Source organism: Nuphar pumila, chromosome 4 (assembly GCF_984573655.1).
Source record: "Nuphar pumila chromosome 4, dmNupPumi1.hap1.1, whole genome shotgun sequence".
Lineage (NCBI taxonomy): Eukaryota > Viridiplantae > Streptophyta > Magnoliopsida > Nymphaeales > Nymphaeaceae > Nuphar > Nuphar pumila.
In genome coordinates, this window is record NC_143252.1 from 144,283,248 (window position 1) to 144,309,374 (window position 26,127).

A 26,127-nucleotide genomic window follows, 5' to 3' on the forward strand; every position below is an offset into this window, starting at 1 on the left:
CCAACAAAAGCCCAAAGTGAGCTCTAATTTCTCTGAGTCAAGGACGCAGTGGTGCGTGAAGGCCACGATTTTCCCGGTGTGGTGTCCATCCTCCGGTGATCGGCATCGGTGACTCTCTCTGCATCCGCCCCTTTGCTTTTTCTTCTGGTTTCCTTTTATTTTTTTTTGCGGGGGGGTGTTAGAGAATTACCGATGAATTGTTTGATGTTTCTGTGTTGTTGGTGGGCTACGGTTTTCCTTGTTTTTTTTTTCCAATCTTACGATAATCATTTATCGCTGACCCCAATTGTTTGGGATGAAGGCATTGTTGTTGTTTACGATAATCATTTAATTTGAGAATTCGTACAATTTGGTATTATCCCAAGTCATACAGTTGGTGATTCTCACCTTCCCTCTGAAAATTGCTAAAAGAGCTCTAATGGTGGTGACATCTCAAGAAGTACCAGTTGAAGGAGTGATATGAAAATTCTGAAAAATTACAGAACAGGGTTTTAATCTGGTAGTTTTCTGACTTAAACGTTGGTGCCTTTATATGGATGTGAGGTCACATAACGGAACCTGGTCTGTGCTTTGATTCTTATATTGTGAATTTGGGTTCTTCCATTTTTGCCACTTGGTTGGTTTGGAAAGGTGTTCACTTGATGAATATTTGATTTTTGGCTTCTTAGTCTTAAAAAGAGAAAATGGTTCTAGGGCTTTATTGGTTCTCAATGAGACCCTCATGGACATTTATATTGGGTTTTCTTTCTTAATGAAAAATTGGTAGTAGATTATTGTTTCTAAACTGGGATTCCTGCACATTTGATGTTTGATGCTTGATGGTTGTTGTTTGATGTTTGATATTTGATAGTTGATACTTCCTAGATATGATTATTGGAATTGCAAATATATTTTTGTTTGCAGTAGAAATTTAATTATGTAATCAGTTTGTTTTCATTTGATTTATTAAAATTTCTCTTTTTTTTTTCGAGATTTTACTGATAAAAACTAGAGAAAAATAAAAAGAATTGAAAATCTCACAAGATATTCATAGCCGAGAAATTGCCACTTTAAACTTTTGTCACTATGGTTTCAAGCATTAGTCACACAAGAAACTATAATGGCATGTATGGAAGCTGGAAAAAAAAGGTTTGCCAATGAAAAGTTTTTCTATGAGGACTTTTTTTATGATTTTTTTTTCTTATTTATGTGAGAAAATTTGGTTGGAAAAATGTTAAAGTGCTTTGATTGGGGTAAGGGTTGCCTTTAAAACTATTTTTTTTATAAGAAAAGTTTTTCCATCTCTAAGATCAAGACAAAATAGCAATTTTTTTTTAAAAGTTCTCTATTATGTAGAATGAATAAAAAAGTTGTCATTTTTCCTTTTCAACTTATTTTCTTAGCATTTTTTTTGTGCTTTCAAATGTACCCTGGACACGTTTGGAATTGAGAAAATAGTAGGAAAGAAAAATTTGTAACTTTTCCATCCGTTCCAAATGAGAGAATATTTTTAAAATGAAAGTTTTTTTAACGCGTGAGACACTCTTGCAAGCTGAGAGGTCCTTAACCGAATCACCAAAGACAACATTCTCTGATCTGTTGGCACTGCTTAACCAAATAACGCTCCACGTCTGTGCCGCCACACAACGATGCACTAACGATGATATCGATGCCTATCACATGCCGTGCTACCACCACACGTCACCGATCAAGCGAGTACATACCGCGCGTTCCTACACTCGATGCATTTTTCACTCAGTAGAGCTCCGCACTGCACATGTCGTATTCCGAAAGATCGTCCCGAGACACTAGTGACCCCATTTTTATATATCTTATGTGTTTTCTATTTTACATATATGCCCATATTTTCAAGATTTTGAGTTGTCGATTTTCAAGCCTTAAAAGAATCCTGCTTATGCATTGCAATTGGATGATTCAAGAGCCAATCTCCTTAAAGCCAACCATGTAGATCACATCCATATAGTGATTTAAGGGAGAAAAGGCCCCATCAAAAACTTAGTTCACACTTTAGTTCTCATATTCTAGTGGCCTCATTTTTATATATCTTGTGGATTTTCTATATTTTATATATATGCCCATGTTTGCAAGATTTTCTCACGAAAACTAGAACTTTCAAAATATTGCAGGATTTTCCCTCTCCAAGAGTTTCCAAGATTGAGGTTTGTGATGTTCTGCTAATTCCAGATTTTGGGTGCTATCGGGGAGAGAGAGAGAGAGAGAGAGAGAGAGAGAGAGAGAGAGAGAGAGAGAGAGAGAGAGAGAGAGAGAGAGAGAGAGAGATGCATACCCAACTATAAAAGGCTACCAACTTAGGTTATGCATTGAATCAACACCATGGTGCTCAGATAATTTGCTGAGGAGAAAGAGAAGAGAGGATAACGATGGCGGACAATTCAGAGAAGAGGTATCGAGTGGCAATGGATAAGCTCTTCCCCTCTCCTTCGAGGCCATCCATCAGGTGGGTCTTCTTCTTCTTTTTCCTCCTTATGTTGTCTTTGTTATGTCTTTTTTGCTCAAAAACTTGAACTTTAACGTTGTTCTAAAATTGACAGCTGCACGGGAACGCCATCGCCCGATGACACCAAACACGACACTGAATCGACAATCGTGGCACGACCCAAACTGAATTGGCGAACAGCTCCGGCGCAACGCAAGTTGTCAACGGTTCCTATATGCAGGCCATGGGACCGAGGGGACCTCATGCAGAGATTGGCCACCTTCAAGTCAATCACTTGGTTTGCCAAACCCAAGGTACTCCCATCCTTTATTTTTTCTGTTTCTCTTTTGGGTGTCATTAGATTCTTGTTTGATGTTCTCCTTCTGTATCGTTTCATTGGTTGTTGTTTTTGTCAGTGAGACATTGCAGTGATCTTTACTTGAGTTTTTTTAACCTTTTTTTTGTTAAGAAATGTGCCTGAGATGCACCACGATCGTGACCTGACTGCCACTTGTATGCGATGGCCAACTGGGCGATATCATGTTTAATTAGCCTAAGTTTTGATCAATAATGTGTGGGTGTTTGTTCTTTGTGCTTAAATTGATGTAATTTGGTCAATTTCCGATGAAGGATGACAAAAATTACAGTGAGCAAGAATGGACAAACAACCAATGCCAATGTTAATATACATTCTTGTTGAATAGAGATATAAATGGATGTGGCTGTGAATCCGCCAACTAACTTGTTATTTTGTATTGCTACAAACTTGAGATTTTATTTTATCTTTTTTCCTTTGTGTGCAAGCCTGCATGGCATGCATGCATGTTACCTAGTGGAGAAGAGCTATAATAGGGAAATCAACCTTTCCCATCTAACTTTTGCATTGCACCATTGAGAAAGGAGAGAGTGAGCATTGTCTGAGTCCATTCACAGTTTTGGAAGTGGCCAATTGCTTAGATGACGACTTAGCAATTGGGACAGAGAGAATTTGTGATGGATCGAAGATGGCAACCAGAAACTCGTCATAAGGCGGTAAGTCTCCTGGAGCTTGGATGAGGGCCTCGAGCATGCCGGAAGCTCGTCAAGACACATATCAACACCAATGCATGGAGCCATTTTCGTTGGCTCATCACAATGAACCAAGGAAGGATCACTATTCATCTCTCCATCAAGGAACAAATACAACAAGCGACAAGGCAGGTACCCAAGACCTACGTGGATGCAGTAAGGACTGGGACTGGCCCGACAAGGAATGAAAAGGTTGTTAATATATATATATATATATATATATATATACCCAATAGGGGTATTTTTGTCATTTCACATAGTTGTTTTAGAAACAACTTTTTTTTTGTTAAATACTTTTTAAATTTATCATTTTCTATTTTTTTCTTTTATTTCTTTTTTGCTACCATTGAGGTTCCCACATAAGGACGTTGGGACCCCAACGGCCATACCGTTGGGGGCTCCCAACGTCCCTATGGGGATCTCCTAATGGCTCTCCTTTTTAGCCACTCCCCACTTGTATAAATAGGGGTCTCTCCCCTTGTATTCTTCAAGCTCTTGAGCTCTATTTCAATAAGAGCATTATTATTTTAGTTATTGCCTTCTTTAAGGCTTGTTTGTATTGTCCCATAGTGGACTTCTCTCTTGTATTTGTCCATGGTAGGACATTGTGAATGCATTAAGCATTCTTTATATTTTTGCATACTTTATTACATGGTATCAGAGCCATACGATCCTTGAAAGTTGTAAGTGTGACATTCCTCTCCATTCTTTCTCACACGTTGTTGATATAATGGAATCCAAAATCAACCTATCCTTTAAGCTCAATGGAAAGAACTACATGACGTGGGCATCCGCGATGGAGAATAATCTCAAAGGTAAAAAACTTTGGGGTTATGTAATGGGTTCTATTCTGAAACCTAAATTAGAGCTCACCAAGATCGAAGGAGGTCAAGAAAAGGCTCTTGAGGGAGATGCTTGCCTCAAAGCAATTGAAGATCATCAAAAGAAAGTGGAAGATTGGGAGAGCAATCACGCAAAAATCTTTGCTTGGTTCATGAATAACATTGAATTCAAGATATGTACAAATATAGCTAAATTTCGCCGAGTTAATGAAGCTTTATTTTTTATGAAGGGTATGTATACCCCAAAAGATCTTGCAAGAGCATACTTCTTGCAAGAAAAAAATTAGAACCACCAAACAAGGTGATTTAAACATTCAAGATTACTATAGTGCTTTAAATCCATTATGGGATGAGTTGACTCTTTTAGAGCCTAAATGAGTGGCTATGGTGGATGTTGAACTTAGACAAAAACAAATGGAGCAAGAAAGATTGTTTCAATTTTTTTGGGGCTTCGTCCCGAATTTGAACAAGGTCTTCACTTCTTTATAGATCCACTCTTCCTCCTTTGGAGGATGCCATTGCCGAAATCACTCAAGAAGAAACTAGTCTTGGCATGAGTAAAAGCTATGTCACACGGACTTTTCTAACAGGGCACCGCACCCGAACCCAGGCGGGTGCGACACTTGGACACAACTTCCTTTGTGTTAGGTGAAGTCAACCATACTGAGGTCTATTTCTATCCAAAAGTAGATTCAATTAACCCTAATTAAGTCTATTTTTATCTATATTATATATATAAATACATAAATACATAAATGCACACACATACACGTAGTGTTAACTTAAACTGTTAAAAATTATATATATATACCCTCCCCGTACCCTCGCACGCAAGTTTTTTTAAAGTGCCGCATCGTCGCACCCGCACCTATGTGACATAGAGTAAAAGTATAGATGAAGTGCTTGTCGTATCTAAACCTGACAATAATGTTACAACCTATAAGCCACCTCATTTTGGAAAACAAGGAAATTATAATGGAGGTAGAAAGATGATTGTATTGTTAAAACATATGTAATAATACCATAATACCCGATAGGGGTATTATGGTCATTTCACAAAGTACCCCATAGGGGTACTTATTTTGCTTCTCGTATTTCACTATTTTTTATTTTTCTTTTTATTTTTATTTTTGTATTTTTTGGATACCGAAAAGGGGCCCCACAATGGAGTCGTTGGGGCCCCCAACGGTCACATATGTGACCGTTGGGGGCTCCCAACGACTCTATTGGGAGCCCCTTTGGTCTCCTCTTCTTATAAATAGGGGGAACCCCCCATGTATGTGGTATTGCTCTTGAGAGCTCCTCTTCAATAATAGTGATATTATTTTTCATGTGTGTAGCCTTTTTATAAGGCCCTTTGCATATCCCTTAGTGGATTTTCTCTCTTGTGCTTGTTGCATTTGTCCGTGTGGGACATAGTGAATGCTTTAGCATTCTTGGTTTCTTCCGCTTATTTCATTACAAATTTTCTCTCTTGTGCTTGTTGCATTTGTCCGTGTGGGACATAGTGAATGCTTTAGCATTCTTGGTTTCTTCCGCTTATTTCATTACATGGTATCAAAGCCATAAGATCTTCTAAAGGTAAAATCTTGTCTCTCTCTACTTCCTTTCTTTCTCACATCTTCCTTGTGTAACAATGGAAGTCAAGATCGATCTATCATTCAAACTCAATGGAAAAAATTACATGATGTGGGCATCCGCAATGGAGAATAATCTCAAAGGCAAGAAGCTTTGGGGTTATGTAATGGGAACCGTTCCGGAACCCCAACTTAAGCTCACAAAGATGGAAGGAGATCAAGAGAAAGCACTTGAAGGCGATGCTCGTCTCAAGGCCATTGAAGATTATAATCATCAAATGGAAGATTGGGAGAGCAACCATGCAAAAATCCTTGCATGGTTTATGAATAATGTCGAACTTAAGGTATGTGCAAATATTGCAAAATTCCGCCGGGCAAATGAAGCTTGGTTTTTTATGAAGGGTATGTTTACCCAAAAGGATCTTGCAAGAACTTATTTCTTGCAAGAAAAAGTAAGAACCACAAAACAAGGCGACATGAGCATACAAGATTACTATAGTGCTCTAAATCCTTTGTGGGATGAATTGGCTCTTTTAGAGCCTAAATGGGTATCTATGGAGGATGTGGTTCTAAGACAAAAACAAATGGAACAAGATAGATTGTTTCAATTTTTATTTGGGCTTCGTCCCGAATTTGAACAAGTGAGATCCTCACTTCTCCATAGATCCACGTTTCCTCCCTTAGAAGAAGCTATTGCCGAGATTACTCAAGAAGAGACTAGGCATAGCATGGGTAAAAGCATAGAGGAAGTTCTTGCCGTATCTAAACCCGGCAATCATGTTAAAACATACAAACCACCTCATTTTGGTAAGCAAGGGAGTGGTGGAAGAAAAATGATTATATGTCACCATTGTTATGAGCCGGGACATATTAAACCCGTTTGCCCAAAGCTAAATGGGGCATTCAAGCCAAAGGTGGCTTCCGTTGAAGAATCCACCACCAAAGAAGATGACGGCAAGAACGGGGATCTCAAAGACACTCTTGGACAAATCTCCTTGGCTCTTCAACAAATCTTAAAGGTCACTTCTTCCACCTCCGGTGCCGCCATTGCCTCATCATCACCTCCCGGTACGTACTCTTGGATTTTAGATTCCGGAGCTTCTTTTCACATGACCCCTCATGAAAATGCATTAACCAATGTGCACACCAATTCAAAAATGTCTTGTGTCTCTACGGCCGATGGAACTTTTCTCAAAATAAATGGTGTTGGAACTCTTGATTCTAAAAATGTTCAAAATTTCCTTGTTCCAAAAGTTAGAATAGTTCCAAAATTAAATCTTAACCTCTTTTCCGTTTCTCAAATAGCCGACCATGGATGTGAAATATCTTTTTCATCCCAAGGGTGCTTTGTGCAGGATCTCCGGTCCGGGAAGCGGATTGGGCAAGGCCATAGGAAGGGAGACCTTTATTTTATGGATAATTTAATGCTTCCAAATACCTCATTTTGTACTTATGTCCAAGACAAAAATATTGAAACTTGGCATAAAAGGCTTGGACATCCAAGTTACTCTAAAATGTATCTTTTTCCTTTTGGACACAAGTTTTGTAAAGAAAAAGATATCAATTGCAAAGATTGCATTTTTGGCAAAATGAAGTCTACTCCTTTTCCTATTAGATCCTTTGTGACAACAAGACCTTTTGAATTGGTGCATTCCGATGTTTGGGGGCCATCTCCGGTTCTATCTAAAGGTGGTTATTCATATTATGTTACTTTTATTGATGATTATACTAGATATGTATGGATTTATTTTCTTAACTTTAAATCGGAAGTTTTTAACTTCTTTAAAGAATTCCATGCAAAAATTCAAAATCAATTTCAAAGTCAAATATCCATTCTTAGATCCGATTCGGGTGGAGAATACTTATCAAATGATTTTCAAGCATATCTAAAACAACATGGCATTTGTCATAAAAAATCTTGCCCAAGAACTCCTCAACAAAACGGTCTAGCGGAAAGAAAACATAGGCATATTTTGGAAACCACTAGATCCTTACTCATTTCTAAAAATATTCCTAAAAATTTTTGGGCCGAAGCCGTGTTAACCTCCACCTATTTAATCAATAGGATGCCATCTTCAAAATTGAATAATATCTCTCCTTATGAAAAACTTTTTAATATGACACCCGACTACAATCGTCTTCGGATTTTTGGGTGTAAATGCTTTGTTCTTTTACATAAAAGAGATAAATTGTCACCTAAAGCAATAGAATGTGTATTTTTAGGATATGGTGAAAATAAAAAAGGCTATAGATGCTTTGATCATAAAAACAATAAGTTATTTGTCTCCAAAGATGTAACCTTTTTAGAAGATGAAAATGGATTTGACATATTGGAAAAATCAAATGAAATTGATTATATGTTTATCAATGATCTTTTAGAAGATTCAAATGATGACTCTTTGAGTCATCCGGAAATTTTAGAAAATACTCATGATTCTCATGATGATGATGTATCACCAACTAATTGTGACAATCTCCAAGTATACACTCGGCGTGAGGAAGCCCAACCTATTAGTGCTTTAGAAAAATTCTTGCGGCTTAATGAACCCCTAGAAGAAACCTCCCTTAGGCGTTCTTCTAGAGAATCAATTCCACCTAATAGGTTTGTCTCATATGAAACTCTTTCACCTAAATATAGAGCTTGTCTAATAGCCTTGCATTCTTACTATGAACCCTCCCATTATAATCAAGCAAAAAGTATACCTCATTGGGTTGAAGCAATGAAAGTTGAACTAGATGCTTTAAATAAAGCTAAAACTTGGGAAATAGTTCACCTTCCTCCAAATAAGAAAGCTATAGGATGTCGATGGGTCTACAAAGTCAAAACAAAAAGTGATGGTTCCCTAGAGCGCTATAAAGCTAGATTAGTTGCTAAGGGATACTCACAAGAATATGGCATCGATTATGAGGAGACTTTTGCTCCCGTGGCTCGCATGACAAGCGTTAGAACTTTAATTGCGGTAGCATCATCTAAGAAATGGCCTATATTCCAATTAGATGTTAAAAATGCCTTTCTTAATGGTCAGTTGAATGAAGAAGTATATATGGATCCTCCGCCGGGAATCAGTGTTAACCAAGGTCAAACCCTTCGGTTATTAAAAGCCTTATATGGTCTTAAACAAGCCCCTAAGGCTTGGTATGATAGATTTAGTGCTATCATGTTACAATTGGGATTTCGCTCATGTTATACTGACACTGCTCTTTTTGTTAAAAATGCAGGTAATAGTATCATCATCCTTCTGCTTTATGTTGATGATATGATCATCACTGGCAATGATGAAAGCGGTATTCTTAAAGTTAAAAATATGTTAAAACATAATTTTGATATGTCTGATCTGGGTTTTCTCAGGTACTTTCTTGGCATAGAAGTTGCATACTCTCCTCGAGGGTATATACTGTCACAGATGAAGCTTGCTGCAGACATATGCTCCAAATCTGGGATTTCAGATGATAAAAAGGTGGAGACTCCCGAGGTTATCAATGCTAAACTACGACTGGAGGATGGAGTTCTGCTGGACGATCCTACGCCCTACAGGCAACTCATAGGCTCCCTCACCTATCTGACTATCACCAGGCCCGATATTGCTTATGCTGTGCACTCTGCAAGCCAATTTCAGCATGCTCCTACATCTGTGCATATGAGTGCTGTGCTCCGGATCATTCGATATATTAAAAATACTTTGACTAAAGGGCTATTCCTATCCTCAATCTCTTCCTTAGATTTACTAGCTTATACTGATGCTGACTGGGGAGGAAACCCAAATGATCGAATCTCAACTACTGGCTTTTGTGTATTCCTAGGAGATTCGCTAATTGCTTGGAGGTGCAAGAAACAGCAGAAAGTCTCATTGTCTTCTACTGAAGCAGAATACAGGGCTATGGCAACCACTACAATGGAGCTGGTGTGGCTTCGAAGTCTTCTTCAAGATATGGGAGTCGAAATTACCGGGGCTTCGAAGCTTTGTTGCGACAACAAAAGTGCTATCTACATTGCCAGCAACCACACTTTCCATGAGAGGACGAAACATATTGAAATGGATTGTCATTATGTACGTGATGAATATCTTCGTGGGACAGTAACACTGCCATATGTCACTTCAGAATATCAACTTGCTGATTTCTTCACCAAAGCCCTGCCTGCTCCTCGCTTCTTGTTCCTCCTTGGCAAACTTTCGGTCATTCCCCCGTAAAGTTTGAGGGGGGGTGTTAAAACATATGTAATAATACCATAATACCCGATAGGGGTATTATGGTCATTTCACAAAGTACCCCATAGGGGTACTTATTTTGCTTCTCGTATTTCACTATTTTTTATTTTTCTTTTTATTTTTATTTTTGTATTTTTTGGATACCGAAAAGGGGCCCCACAATGGAGTCGTTGGGGCCCCCAACGGTCACATATGTGACCGTTGGGGGCTCCCAACGACTCTATTGGGAGCCCCTTTGGTCTCCTCTTCTTATAAATAGGGGGAACCCCCCATGTATGTGGTATTGCTCTTGAGAGCTCCTCTTCAATAATAGTGATATTATTTTTCATGTGTGTAGCCTTTTTATAAGGCCCTTTGTATATCCCTTAGTGGATTTTCTCTCTTGTGCTTGTTGCATTTGTCCGTGTGGGACATAGTGAATGCTTTAGCATTCTTGGTTTCTTCCGCTTATTTCATTACAAATTTTCTCTCTTGTGCTTGTTGCATTTGTCCGTGTGGGACATAGTGAATGCTTTAGCATTCTTGGTTTCTTCCGCTTATTTCATTACATGTATGTCATCATTGCTATGAGCCAGGTCATATTAAACCCGCTTGCCCAAAACTAAGTGGAACATCCAAGCCTAAGGTGGCTTCCGTTAAAGAATCCACCACAAAAAAAGAAGAGGAAGGCAAGAGCGAAGATCTCAAAGAAACTCTTGGACAAATATCCATGGCTCTTCAACAAATTCTTAAGGCTACGTCCTCTACATCGGGTGCGGTCATTGCCTCTACATCACCACTCGGTACGTATTCTTGGATTTTAAATTCTGGAGCATCCTTTCATATGACTCCTCATGAGAATGCTTTAACCGATGTGAACACCAATTCAAATATGTCTTGTGTCTCTACGGTCGATAGAACTTTTCTAAAAATAAAAAGTTTAGGAACATTAGATTCTAAAAACTCCCAAACCTTTTTTGTTCCAAAAGTAATAGTGGTTTCAAAACTAAACCTAAACCTTTTTTCGGTTTCCCAAATCGCCGACCATGAATGTGAAATATCTTTTTCATCTAATGGTTGCTTTGTGCAGGATCTCTAGTCCGAGAAGCGGATTGGGTAAGGCCATAGAAAGGGAGACCTCTACTTCATGGATCATTTGACTCTTCGTATATACTTTTTTTGTACTTATGTTCAAGATAAAAATATTGAAACTTGGCATAAAAGACTTGGACATACAAGTTACTCTAAAATGTATCTTTTTCCTTTTGCAAACAATTTTTGTAAAGAAAAAGATGAAAATTGGAAAGATTGCATTTTTGGAAAAATGAAGTCTATTCTATTTTCAACTAGAACTTTTCTCTCGATAAAACCTTTTGAATTGGTGCACTCGGATGTTTGGGGTCCATCTCCAGTTATATCTAAAGGTGGTTACTCATACTACGTAACTTTCATTGATGACTATACTAGATACATATGAATTTATTTTCTTAATTTTAAATCAAAAGTATTTTCTTCTTTTAAAGAATTTTGTATGAAAATTCAAAATCAATTTCAAAGTAGCATATTCATTCTTAGATCCGATTCCGGAGTAGAATACCTATCTAATGAATTTCAAAATTATTTAAAGCAAAATGAAATTTGCCATCAAAGATCATGTCCTAGAACTCCACAACAAAATGGATTGGCAGAGAGAAAACATAGGCATATTATAGAAACCACTAGAACATTGCTTATTTCTAAAAATATTTTTAAATTTTTTTGGGCCGAAGCTGTATTAACTTTCACTTATTTGATCAATTGAATGCCATCTTCAAATTTAAAAAATATCTCTCCTTATGAAAAACTTTTTAAAATAACACCCGATTTCAATCGCCTTCGTATTTTTTGTTGCAAATGCTTTCTTCTTTTACACAAAAGAGATAAGTTGTCTCCAAAGGCAATTGAATGTGTTTTTCTTGGTTATGGTGAGAATAAAAAAGGTGTTTTGATTACAAAAACAATAAACTATATGTTTCAAAAGATGTGACCTTTTTTGAAGATGAAAATGGATTCGAAAACCTAGACAAACAAGATGAAATTGTCTGGATGTTTTTATATGATCTTGCTTCAATGGAAGATATACATGATGATTCTTTGAATCATTTTGAAGTAATAGATGATACACATGATGTATCGAATATTGAAATATCACCAAGTAATGGTAATATCATTGATAAAGATCTCCACGTTTATAACCGACGTGAACAAGAAATACCTATTAGTGCTTTGAAAAAATTCTCTCAAATTAATGAATCTTCGGAAGAAACCCCACTTAAGCGATCTACTAGAGAATCCATTCCACCCAATAGGTTTGTGTCATATGAATCACTTACACCTCACTATAGGACTTGTCTCGTAACTTTACACTCATATCATGAACCAACCCATTATAATCAAGCAAAAAATGTTCCACATTGGATTGAAGCTATGAAAATAGGACTAGATGCTCTTAAAAGGGCTAACACTTGGAAAATAGTCGATCTTTCTTAAAAAAAAAAAACCTATTGGATGCCGGTGGGTTTTTAAAATTAAGACTAAAAGTGATGGTCCTTAGAACGATATAAGGCAAGATTAATAGTTAAGGGATTTAGTAATGTCATGGTTAATTTAAGTTTTCGCTCATGCTACACTAACACTGCTCTCTTTGTTAAAAATGCAAGATTTAGTATTATTGTGTTTTTACTGTATGTTGATGATATGATTATTACAGGAAATGATCAAGTTGGTATTTGCAATGTTAAAAATATGTTAAAAGATAACTTTGATATGTTTAACTTAGGATTCCTAAGATATTTCTTAGGCATTGAAGTTGCATACTCTCTAAGAGGTTATATACTTTCGCAAATGAAGCTTGTTGCAGATATATGTTCTAAATATGGGATTTCAGATGATAAGAGGGTGGAGACTCCTGAAGTGATCAATGTTAAATTAAGGTTAGAGGATGGTATTCTTTTAGAAGATCCCACACCCTACAAACAACTTATTGGTTCTCTTACATATCTGACTATTACTAGACCAAACATCATGCATGTTGTTTACTCTGCTAGCCAGTTTTAGCATGCTCCTAAAACTGTGCATATGAGTGTTGTTTTACGGATTGTCAGATACATCAAAAATATCATCACTAAAGGGATATTTCTATCGTCAACCTATTCCTTAAATTTACTTGCTTATACTGATGCAGATTGGGGAGGTAACCCTAATGATAGAATGTCAACTACTGGTCTTTGTGTATTTTTAGGAGATTCTTTAATTTTCTAGAGATGCAAGAAGCAATAGAAAGTCTCGCTATCCTCTACTGAAGCTAAATACAGGGCTATGACAACTACGATAATGAAACTTGTATGGATCTGAAGTCTTCTCAAAGATATGGGTGTAGACATCTCTTGACCTTCGAAGTTGTGTTGCGACAACAAAAGTACCATTTATATCGCCAGCAATCACACCTTCTATGAGCGCACCAAGCACGTAAAGATGGACTGCCACTATGTTCGTGATGAATATCTGACAGGGCCCTGTCATATGTCACATCTGAATATCAACTGACGGACTTTTTCACTAAAGCCCTTCCTGCTCCCCATTTTATTTTCCTACTTGGCAAACTTTCGGTCATCTCTCCGTAAAGTTTAAGAGGGGGTGTTAAAATATATGTACTCACATATATATATATATATATATATATATATATAATGTGTGTGTGTGTGTGTGTGTGTGTGTGAAATACCCGATAGAGGTATTTTCAGCATTTCACATAGTTGTTTTAGAAACAACTATTTTTTTGTTAAATACTTTTTAAATTTATCATTTTTTTTATTTTTTCCTTTTTTTTTTGCTATCATTGGGTGTCCCACATAAGGACGTTGGGACCCCAACGGTCGTATTTATAACCGTTGGGGCCTCCCAACGTCCCTATAGGGAGCCCCCAATGGCTCTCCTTTTTAGTCACTTCCCACTTGTATAAATAGGGGTCTCTCCCCTTGTATTCATCAAGCTCTTGAGCTCCATTTCAATAAGAGCATTATTATTTTAGTTATTGCCTTCTTTAAGGCTTGTTTGTATTGTCCCATAGTGGACTTCTGTCTTATATCTCTCTCTTGTATTTGTCCATTGTGGGACATTGTGAATGCATTAAGCATTGTTTATATTTCTGCATACTTTATTACAAAGGTTTCTTCCGATGGGGACATAGTCATTGCTGGTTCAGGTGCTAGGAAAATATGGTGGAAGGCAATTGGGCGCCAGATTCGGTTTTGTTTTTTAAAGGGGAGTCCATTGATGATATTGAGCAGAAGGCGGGAGGGCTTCATTGGTGGCAATCATGGGATGTAAACCTGCTGGCTGTCTATGATCTCAAGAACAAACTGCATCAGCTGAGCCCTAAGCACTTTGAGAATAGCTAGTTGCCAACTTTGGTCCGCTGCGTCCATGCGAGGTCTCTTCTTTGGCAAGATGTTCAGCCCATCCTACGTATCATGGGTAGCAATCGTATCTATTTTAGATCTTTCGAGGTTAGAGTCTATGAATGCAACAAAGAAGAAGTCTTGAGGTTGGTAAAATTGTCTAACTCACTGCACCCAATGCGTCTGGGATGGTGGTGCCAGGCTTGTGCAACGCTCAACATTTTGGATGTGTTGTCATGTCTGAGGTGTGGGTTTGCCCGGGACAACTGCCGCCTGCACCTATTCATTGTAAGCAACGAAAGGCTGCCACCTTGAACAATCAAGGCGAATAGAAGGTATGCAAATTCAAATGAGCCCTGCGTTTGGAGAAGAAGATGGCCAACCAGGAAACTACCCCAGTCTCGGTTGTGCAGGGGCAGGGAGACTGGACTTGCGCCTACTGCAACTTTAGGCAAAGGGCTCGTTGTCGGATCTGCGGTGGATGCAGGAAACCGACCAACAATCACGCCCCTCCTGCACCCTCAGTTCACTCGATTGGGAGGCATCCCAGAAGGGACTCGGGAACGTCGGATGGGGACGGGGATGAAACCGAAGGACTCATCTTCTTCGGCAAGATCAAGTGCAAAGTGATGAAGGAACTCACTTAGTGCTTGGCTGGGGAGAACATTTCATCTCTGACCTCCTCATCAAAGGATCGAAATGGCCAGACAAGACCAGAAAATAACGGTCTTCTCTTCGAATGGTGGGCTTATTTTTCTTTGGGAGAAATGGAATGGTCTCCACACCTTCCATCTGGGGGCCCAATCAGAATTAAGGACTCCCCAAAATTAGCCTTGAAATTAGTATGGGAGTCTTACTGAATCTCAATTTTTAATATAGATGGGATTCAGTTATGCCTTTTATGGTCTTGTGGACTGGGTGACCTGGGGTGGACACTTTGTGCACCACAAATTCTCTCTACCTGTATTCACTCTACTTCAAACTCCTTGGGTGGGATCCACGACTCCACGGTGGACTTGAACCAGCTGTTACTTGTGGAGGCTGGCCATTCGGTCCCCAACACCATCGTCTGCAGCAGTTGGTTAGGCAGTCAACTACAATTTGGATCGACTTAGGGGTGACTCGAGTACAGGAGTGCATGCTACAGGATCCTGAGGCATTGTACCAAGAAAAGAAAGGGTAGAGGAAGATAAAAGATAGAGAGAAAAGAAGAGAAGAGGAAGGCAAGAAATGTATTGATGAAGTTTGATGACATGCTTCCCGAGGCAACAAACCAATGAACCAAAGCTGTACCGCTCTTCACGACCTTTCTCTTGATCTTCACGTATGAGATACAACCCAAGAGCATCAATGCTCTGATACCATGTAATAAAAATACAAAAAAAGTACAAGTGGGTGCTTCATATAGGCATACAAGAACATACGAAATCAAGACCACTTATGGGTCAATATAAGAGCACAACCACACAAGCAACTTAGGGGCTAAAACACAAGTAAAAAAATACAAGAATACTATTAAGAGAATGCTTGTGAAAAAGCTTAACACCCCTATTTATAAATAAAAAGAAGCAAAGAAGAGCCATTGAGAAATGCTCCCAACAACTAGAAATATAGCTGTTTGGAGCACTTCCCAACCGGTAGAAATATTGCTGGTGCTCTCAACAACTCTATTCCAAGGGCGTTATAAGGATTATAATACCCTCAAGAAAAAAATAAAATACATTAAAAAAGAAAACCCTAAAGTACACTCTAGGAACACCACTAATTACATAATATGTAATGACCAAAATACCCCTTACGGGTTTCACTTATTACATAAAGAATATATATATATATATATATATATATATATATATATATATATACACACACACACTTTAACACCGCCATCAACATATATCAATTTTAGATGATATCTTGTTGCTTGAAGGGGGAAATCTGACACAAATACGGCATTGGTGGTGGTTGTTGAAGGCGTTCACATTATCAGCAAGAATTAAGGTTAAAGAAATGAAATGCAGGTTAATGATCTTCAATGTAAATGAGAACATCAAGGCTATGGCAGAAAAAGGTTTTGGCTGCTCTATTGTGGGTCTGCCTATCAAATATTGGAGCATTGGCACTTGGAAATGCCAAGATAGACTCTTGGAAATAGTAGAAGATCAAGCAATTGGAAAATTACAGTCTTGATCTGTGTGGTATTTATCCTTGGCTGACAGAGTGGTTCTTATCAAGCATTTCCTTGCATCTCCTTTTTCTATATAAGATCCCAAATGCTTGGAAAAGATATTGGTGAAGACGCTGTCCATCTACTTGAGGGAGGTGATAATGGATCAAAGGGTTTTCATCTAGTTTCTGGGAAGCAGGTTTCATTGGCTACCTCTTTAGGTGGCCTGGGAATCCAAGGAATTGGGACTATAAACCATGCCTGACTAGTGAAATGGTGGCAGTTATACAAGAATGATAATAGGTGGACTCTCATCAGAAGTAATACAATTTGGTTGGGTTGCCATGGGGCTGGAATGAGAAGCCTTGGTGGAGGAATGGCTTTCAGGATCATGGAAAGGACAGTTGAGCATTTTGGATGAATTCAAGGAACAATTGGTATAATGTTAGGAAAGTGCTTGAGGAGGATCTTTTGAAGGGACAGGTAGAGTGATCCCCTGTCATTTTCTTACTTTTTTTGGATAGGAGGCATTGATTGCTGGTTGCTATGTGATGAACAGTGTGTGTGACGCTATGTTGAGAAGGAATCTTGCAAGATGAGATCAAGCAATGTGAAGCCTTATTGAAGATGCTGGCATACATCCATTTAGAGAGGGAAGATGATGCTGTTTAGAAGTGCAGAAGTGGTCTCTAACATGAAAATTACTCTCTTTCTCTCATTGAGCCTAGGGCCTCCCCTTTTCCTAAGGATTCCTTTTGGGGGAAAGGCCCGTTACAGAACATAGTTATACTTCTGTAACTGACTTTGCTAGATCAGATAGTAACACAGGCAAATCTAAAGAGTGGAGGCTTTCAATTGGCAATTCGCTGTCCTCTCTGTTTTGAGATAGGTGAGAGTTTAATATATTATTTTGGCTCTCTGCTCTTAAGAATCTATATCAGATGGCCTAGCTAGATTGGAGCATTAAGATTGATAGTATCACAGAAATTAGGCGGATAGTTTTGGCAAACCTGAATTAGAGCTAAAGGGAAGGGATGGACTATGATTTGGAGATGTCCAAGATTTGAATGTGGTGGTTTCTATGGTTGGAGAGAAATAACAATATCTTTGAGAACTTGGCTGGTGTTGTATATGCCATTCAGTTGACTTGCTTGTGACACCTGGAAGGGTTTGAAGCTATGATGGATTCATTCAACTAGAATTGGGTGTCAACTCTTCACCAGATCTGTAGAGCCGTTGTTTCCTTTGTAGATGTAAACAAACTAGTAGTTTTGTTCTCTCATTTCTTCTGAGTTCTGATGTTTAGGGTGACCATTGCCATCTCTCTAACTGTTTCTCAATGAAGGGTTTACTTTCCACTCCAAAAGAACTATATCCAATGCTGCTTGATCCACTAGTGCTTGCATAGGGCTGGGTGGCATCCATGGATCTTGTACATGGTCTATATGCATTGGCATATGCTAATCATTTTTCGCATAATGTTGCTTAGGAATAGTCCTTAAAAAAAAACTTCTATGAAATGGTTATAATATCTCCTCTGGATTCAATTTATTACATGTAATTCATTGCTAGTTTTGTCCCTTTTTTTGTTATAGTATTATTAGCTGCCTAGCTCTGTCTTGATTAAAAGATATTATATAATCTGTTTTACTTCGTATGAGGACTATACTTTCATCAAGACATGCTTGAACACTGATAAGTGCTATTTTCCAGGTAGTCAGCCCTGTAAACTGTGCAAGGAGAGGCTGGATAAATGTTGAGGCAGATACTTTAGCTTGTGAGGCTTGTGGCTCTCGTCTTCTCTTTTCCACACCTTCATCCTGGAGATTACAGCAAGGTGTGATTCACTTTGTGTTCTGCAATTATTGTTATGTGCTAACTTACAGCTATTCCTGTTGTATACTCAAAGAAATTTATTATGTGTGACTCTTCTACTGTTTTTTATCAGTTGAAAATTCTGCAGCAGTGTTTAGCTTGAAGTTAGACAGCGGGCACAAATCAATTTGTCCATGGAAAGACAATATATGTGATGAGCATTTGGCTCAATTTCCACCAACTCCTCCTGCTGTTTTGGTAGAGAGTTTCAAGGATCGTTGTGAAAAACTTGCACATCTTTCTGCTCTTCCTATAATTTCATCTGCAGCAACTGAATACATGAAAGGACCTAAACTTGATCGTTTCCTTGCACAATCATTTCATGTTCGCACTCTCATTTCCAGAGATGGTAACTCTACCCTTCAAAGAAAGGATGTAGAGGACGAATCAGCTGCTGCTTCTGCTGATATATATTACAAAGTAATATAATTTTGTGGCAAATTTTATGGTTTTTTACTGTGTTCATTTTCTTTAAAAAGTATTTCCTGCTTAAGCTAATGTTGCTTTCTGTTTGTTGTGTTCGTATTGAACATGGATGAGTGATTACTGGAATGATTTGAAGTGTATGATAAGATGTTTGAAAGGACTATGATATAGAGGTTAATTACTTATGGCGCACATTGTCCTTCTTGTTGCATACCCATCTATATGTTACTCTTTGTTGTTTACTTCTGGATTGGGCACACACAAATACTTTTCCATAATTCAAGAGCGTGTAGTCCATGTAACAGGTGCAATTTTCCCACGTAAACTATGTGATAACATCATTTGACTGAACAAATAAAGTAATTTGAATAAATATGCTCGATAAATGTTTAGAACTTTGATTTGGGGCATTTTACTCTAGGTACCAAGGAATTGTGGGCTAAAGTCCCTTGAATTTCAAATTAAAAAGAAAAAGGAGAAATTGAGCTTCGATATGCCTCAATCTTAGACCAAGGTCAGTTAAGGTGTTAAGTATTTCTCCTTTGAGGCAATCAAAGGTAAATTCTACTAAGGTGGAATATGAAAAATGCAATATGTGATGATGGCTTTCCCCTATAAGTTGAACAAGTCTCTCTATCAAATTTTTTGAAAAATTACTCTATGAAAGTGACATAATATCCCAAATACAGAACTTTGTTTGCATGTTAGTATTCAAAATAAATAAATGGAAGGTAAATAGTAGGAAATGTCATTTGAGGCCATGACACTTAATGCAGGAGAAACTAATATTCAACAAAAAATGTCAATGCTGCCATTGCGATGCCATGCCTTTGTTTGAATGAGAATGTAGGTTTTGGGTGAACATCTAGTCAGCAGGTGTACTGTGTTTGGAGGCCGAAGAATTGACTGTGCACCTATTCTGGTTTTGCAAATGTTTCCAACAACTTTATACAATGGCGTGGCCAGATCTGTAGATTAGTGTGAGGGAAGATTCTTGCATAAGGGATTTATTGTTGGGGCCCACATCTTACATGAGGGGTAAGAAGTGGATGCTGATTTGAAAATAGTGGATTGCCTGACTGGTGGTACATCTGGATTGAGAGAAATAACAGATTCAAAGGAAAATCCTCCCTATTATGCATTATCCTTAGATATTGAAGCTGAGTTTCATCTCGGTTCTGTAATCAAGCAGCCAAAACTTGATCTGGCTTGGATTGGCCCTTCCCTAATTTGTAGCTTGCATTGACTGTTGCTTGTTTTTGGTCACCTTGTCAATCTTCTTGCTGATTCTACTGATATTTCCTATTTCTTAAAAAATAATAATGTTAGATGGCATTCTTTTTAATCTTACAGATGCACATGTTCATGTTGTACTTTAGCTAGAAACTTGCCACTTACATGAGAATGATGTCATACATGTGTTGACAGCATCTATGTACAATTTCAGTTGATCAGTATCCTAGTTACTACCCTATTGGATCTTTGTTATATATAGCCCTTGAGCTTGTGCCCTCAAGCATGTCTTTGGTTATGGATTTTACGAGTAAAAGTTCATCATCTTGGATCTAAATCATGTACAGGCACAAAAGATTATAAGCTTATGTGGTTGGGAGCCCCGTCTGCTTCCCTATATTGTTGATTGTGAAGATCAGGCTCTCTGTGCCGAGGATGTGCATCAATCAGAGTTTTCAAGAAAAATTTCCCAGGAACAGAGCCCTAGCATTTCTCGGTGTGCTATTACTGGTGTCGATAAGGTTGTGGAACAAGGGGAAAGCAGCTCCATAATTGATGACCAAGAAGTTGATCCAGCATCTGTAGTGCTAGACTGTAATCTCTGTGGAGCCTGTGTTGGCCTGTGGGCTTTCTCAACCGTCTGTCGGCCCTTGCAATTATTCAATCTCATTGAATCTCCCAAAATTGATAACAATCATGATACTAGTATTGCTTGTAATGCAAGTGGAGTTTCTGAAATTGCCGAAGCATCAGTGGGTGGAGATACTGGGAAAAAATCCCTTCAGAGTAAGGAAGAAATGGTGGATAAAAGCTGTGAGACAACTGCAGAGAATAAAGGAGCTCTGAGCTTAAATCTGACAATAGCTGGAGGCCCTCCACCAACAAAGCAGAATTTCAGAGCAACAGTTTCTTTGCCCATCATCAGCCGGCATCTAAGAGCTGGAATCTGGTCTAGCTCAGATGTTAGAAAAGACATACTACCTGTTTCATCTTCCAAAGATAAGGAAGAAAATCAATGCAAGTTACATAGTGGAGATGCCGCACAAAGTGATATGAATGAGTTAGGAAATAATGTTGCTGGTGATGTTTCAGTTGAAACAATCAAAACATTAAAACGCAAGAGAGCAGATGACAGAACAAGTCTTTCTAACAATGAACTATTTGATAGTCAGTCTATTCTTGATGATGGTTCTAGCGAAATGGAGAATAGATCAAAGTATGATGATAGAAGTGGTGCTTTATCTTCAGGAGGAACACATCCCCATAATGCTGTATCTTCTGTGAATGCAGATGATGATTTCTGCACTGAACGAACAACAGAACCTGTGCAAGATGTGCTGGAGGGTTCTGGTAATGATAAAACAAGGCATGAAGGTGCTGTTGATGCATCAGATACCACCAAAGAAAGAGGACTTAGCTCTCAAATTGCTGAATGTTGTTCTACCATTCAAGATAATAGTCATACTGGCAAAGATGGTGAAATTGCTGGCATCTCAACCATGGATGTTTCTGCTGTGTTCAACCATACTGATGATGCCATTCAAGCATCTGACGGACAACATCATGGAATAATTTCCACAGGGACTGTGCATGCCACATCTGATGTGTCTCATTGTTTGGTAACATCTTCACCCTTGGAAGCTGATGTTGGAGATAAACATTCTGCACTTCAGCACTCAACACCTTCTGGTGGCAATGTTAAAAGCATGGGAAAGAGAGATGCTGACATGCAGAACCAAGAAGAAATGGTAGCTGTCGACAAGCATATTGTTAAAGCTCATAGCTCTGGTAAGACTGTGTGGATAATTGCTATCATTGACCATTCATTCATAAGGCTCAATCTTGTTTGATGGAACTTGATTTGTATTACTGGCTTATTGCATTTTCAATTTATTCTAAAATAACACTCTTTTTTGTCATGCAGACTGGTATGAGTTTCTCTTTTTGATTCCCAGACATGTGATAAAGTTTTCCTCTTCACTACCCTTGAATGTCAAAAGATGTATCGTATGTGGGCCTTATTTTTATCAAACATCTCTGTGAAGCAAGTTCACAACCTATGAAGATATCTGAATGATTTAAAATATTGTTTTGCTCTGGATTGCTACTAGACTTAGTTTCCATTTAAATTTTTACCCTTCTGTAATATAATAGAATTTTCCCAGAAAATGTAAATGACTACCAATCCATTTTAAACCAGTTTAACTGGTCATTTGGAGAAAGAAAACCATGAGCAAGAGAATATCCCCAATAAAGGTAGAGATAGTGGCAGGTTTTAATCGAAAATAACCATCACTCACTTTACGTCATTTTAAGAATAGAATCCCTCAATTCAAGTATGGCAAGTAGGTAGATTCAGCATAAATTGATGACAAAATGATTATTTTTAATTGAACTCAGTGGACATTGCAATAAGTTAATGGGCATCTTGAAGAAGTGTATGAGCTTTTAGAATATATAAACCTTTGGATTTAGAATTTTAGAGGTGTGTAAATTCTGACAAAAAATCCTAGTATAATTTTTGTAGCGTAGTGTTTATCATGTTACTGGTTTCAATGCAGTGTTCTTGATGGTAATCAGGTAAATTAATAACCCTAACTATAATTTAAACCCCTATATCACTGATATTTGGCATTAGTATTGAAATAAATGTTGAATTAGACAACTAACTTCTATTTAAATATTAAGGTTCTCTCTTATTCCTTCGCCTATTCCTACTTTATACTAAATTTCTCTCTTATTCTTTCACCTGTTAGTGTAATTAGCGTGGAGGTTAAGATGGTTGCTGCTGTGCTTTGGTATCTCTTTTATTTTCTCTTTACTCAAATGTTTTTGCATCTTCTTCTTACATATCTGTTCACAAGTCCTTTTATTCTATATTTATTTTCTTATTTTTTGCTTGCTCTTAATGCTTTTTCTAAAATGTCAAAACGGAGCTATTTATCAAAAATCATGCAGTATATGAGGGGCAATCACTGATGCAGCAAGATGCATCTATTAATGCTGCACTTTCACCTGCCAGATACGAAAGGAGATGGATATTATGATACTCTGCTGAGATTATAATGAGGCCCATCAATAGCATAGGCTTGTGCTCTAATCCGGATTCAAGGCAGATGCCTTCTCCTTGAAAATGCTGTCCTTATGAACTATCAAAATAACAGGGTAATTGCATCTAAACCCTTCATCATTTTAGTCTTCCTACTCACGTCAAAGATGATAGAGAAGTCCTCCTATGTTGATGGCTATAGCTTAGACTCATATCCACAGGCCTAGAAATGACTAGTTTGAAGAAAGGGGATTTTGCAGAATAAGTGGGATTCTCAAAATTCTCAAGAAATCACATTTTACCTGCAAACTTGAAACCCCTCTGTAAATTATATAGCTGCTGACTTGTTCATGGATGTCAAGCATACCAATATTTTTAGGACTTTGCCTTTTGCTTTGGTCCTTACCTCAAATATATTTCCTCTGCCATTTCTGTTGATGTGGCATGTGGGTGAATTCTGTTCTTTTCATCTGCCAAATTGCTTTCTGCTTTTCATTCTTTGGTACCAGGCTACCAGCCCATTGATACCCTTATAGTCGTCAACCTGATAGCTACATTATTCCCATTTATCTGATCTTCCTCTACTTTGCTTCAAAAGATGCACCTAGTTAACTTTGTGTGCAGTCTGCAACATGGTTAACTTTATGCATGACAGCTTTGGCAATTATAGGAAAGATCTCTGATCAATGATTTTGCGACCAATGATGCTTCCAGAAACTAATTTCTGTTCCTTCATCCCTCTTTGGTAAGAGTACCCTCTTTAAAATATTTCCTACCAGTTACCCTCAATATACTGGAAGCATTTTCCCAGTTGCTATAATCATCCCATCTCTGTTGCATGTTCAAAATTTTACAGTTTGCATCAGATCACCAATTTGTTTCATCCTTATCCAGTATCTGCCAGACAAGATAGCTTTTTCAAAAGGATCAATCCTTCTAATGCTAAGTGTACATAATACTTGCAGAGGGAGGCACCTGCCATATGCCAGATGGTACCTTTGGGCATCCTTAGAGTGCCAAAAGAAGTTTCAGACTTTCCATTTTGTTCCTAAGTCGAGTTTGTTATGGATACTTGAGAGAGATTATGTAAGGTGTAACAGATAGCTGGTCCATGATAGGCATCTTTCCCACCACCCATCACTCCCTGGTTACTGCAATCTTCAGCATCTTCTTTATCATAATTTAAACATCTGGATGCTTCCTTTCTGTTCAATATTCTTGATCCATGTGCAGATCATAGCTTTTCTATCCCAGGTCCTGTATAATGTCCCCGCTGAAGATTCATCAAGTCTGAATCTCCTCGGGTTTGGCCCAACATGATTCTGTTTTGTTGCATTAGAACTCTTAACCTTTATGTATTTCTGTAATTCGGTCAGGAATATGTGGCGGTGAGAAGATGATGCTATAAAATAAGCAAACTACAGCATAGTAACTGAAAAGGTAGGCAGTTATATATAGCTGAGTCAAGTGTGTTTCTTTTTCAATTAACCGAAAGATATTCCATCATATTCTCTAAAATTGAGATTTAGAAGCTTTAGCTGTATTATGAATCTGTTATAGTTGGTAGTAGATTGACTAGATTCTTGTGTATAAGCTAGCATGTCTTTTTTATCATTCAGCTGTTGATTAATGCTACTTATTATCTAGCATTAGGATTGTCTCTTACCTTTTCCTTTTAAAAGAGTGGGTTTGGATTTTTGTGATGTCTTGAGCATTCTTTTGTCTCAGCTTGAAATGATGCATTTGCTTTCAGATATGCACGCATTATGCCTAGGTGCCAGATGAATCATTCTCTAATATTTAACTGAATGAGTTTCACTTAATATTTATTTTTCTTTTGTTGAGATGATGCATTTTGTATCCTGTTATATTCATTTTTGCTGCCACCATGTGAAACACAATTCCCTGGTTGATTTGTTGATAACATGGACCTGTTGGCTGTTGGTAAATAGCATGTACATCTGTGCACGTGTGTGTGTGTGTTCACATGCATGCGTGTTTGTGTGTGTTGCTTCAAAATATGTAACATGTTCTTGTATTAGACATGGTTTGACAATGCTCCGTCTTGATGTTCAGGGAAGAACCTGGAGGTGATGCCTTGGGACGACAAAACTATGGAATTTGACCCTGTCAGACAGCATAGACACTTTTGCCCCTGGATCACTTCCTCAGGTAGCGGGAGTAGAGGTTTAGCTGGATGGCAGCTGACATTGGATGCTCTAGAGCAAGGGGAAGATGCTGGTTGCCATGCTTCTTCTCCATTAGCTTCTCAGTCAACTCGGTTTGGACATGTAGATATTTGTTGGTCATTTTTTAAGGTGGTAATTCAGTTAAAACATGTGCTTTACTAATGAGTTGGTGTATGCAGGGAGAGGATCCAATTTCTCTGCTCAGGAAGCTTTTCCACTCAGGTTCTGCAAAAAGACTAAGGCGTTTTCATGAATGAGGCTGCCAAAGTTCTGCAAGTTGCATTTGGCTCGGGATGAATTGGTTGGTCATGTCAACTTCTGTCATGAGAACCAACCTGCCTGTCTCTTCAGATATGTATCTGATAAGTTCCATTCACATGTACTACTGCTTACGAACAAGTTGATCCTATTAGCTTTTTCTTCTTAGGGTTCTTCCTGCTAGTTTTGGTATAATGACTCAGTTTGGAATCTGTTTATATGTTTTGGGCAGCTATGTACAAACCCTGGGTGTATCTAAATTTTGACAGATGCTTGCGGCTTATGCATGGATAAAAGTTTCTCTCTACCATTCGATGAAATTTGAGTTTTGTGCCAGATAAAGCCAGTCATTATCATCAACATGATTGGTTCGAACAGGG

General features: G+C 38.1%; 1 protein-coding gene across 4 annotated transcripts; it reads left to right on the forward strand.

Annotated features, from left to right (window-relative positions):
• Nucleotides 1–26,051, forward strand: LOC149841469 (uncharacterized). Of its 4 annotated transcripts, XM_090003862.1 has the most exons (9): nt 1–108; nt 2,127–2,159; nt 2,346–2,458; nt 2,553–2,751; nt 18,431–18,554; nt 18,666–19,012; nt 20,599–22,039; nt 25,377–25,591; nt 25,669–26,051. In XM_090003862.1, exons 3-9 carry the CDS (start codon nt 2,382–2,384, stop codon nt 25,744–25,746), a joined length of 2,481 nt encoding a protein of 826 aa, XP_089859988.1. In that variant the 5' UTR covers nt 1–108; nt 2,127–2,159; nt 2,346–2,381; the 3' UTR covers nt 25,747–26,051. The 4 variants fall into 4 exon arrangements, with proteins under 4 accessions (XP_089859988.1, XP_089859989.1, XP_089859987.1 ...); XM_090003863.1 differs by lacking the exon at nt 2,127–2,159 and having other exon boundaries at nt 43–108; XM_090003861.1 differs by lacking the exons at nt 1–108; nt 2,127–2,159 and having other exon boundaries at nt 2,238–2,458.
• The last annotated feature ends 76 nt before the right edge of the window (nt 26,052–26,127 follow it).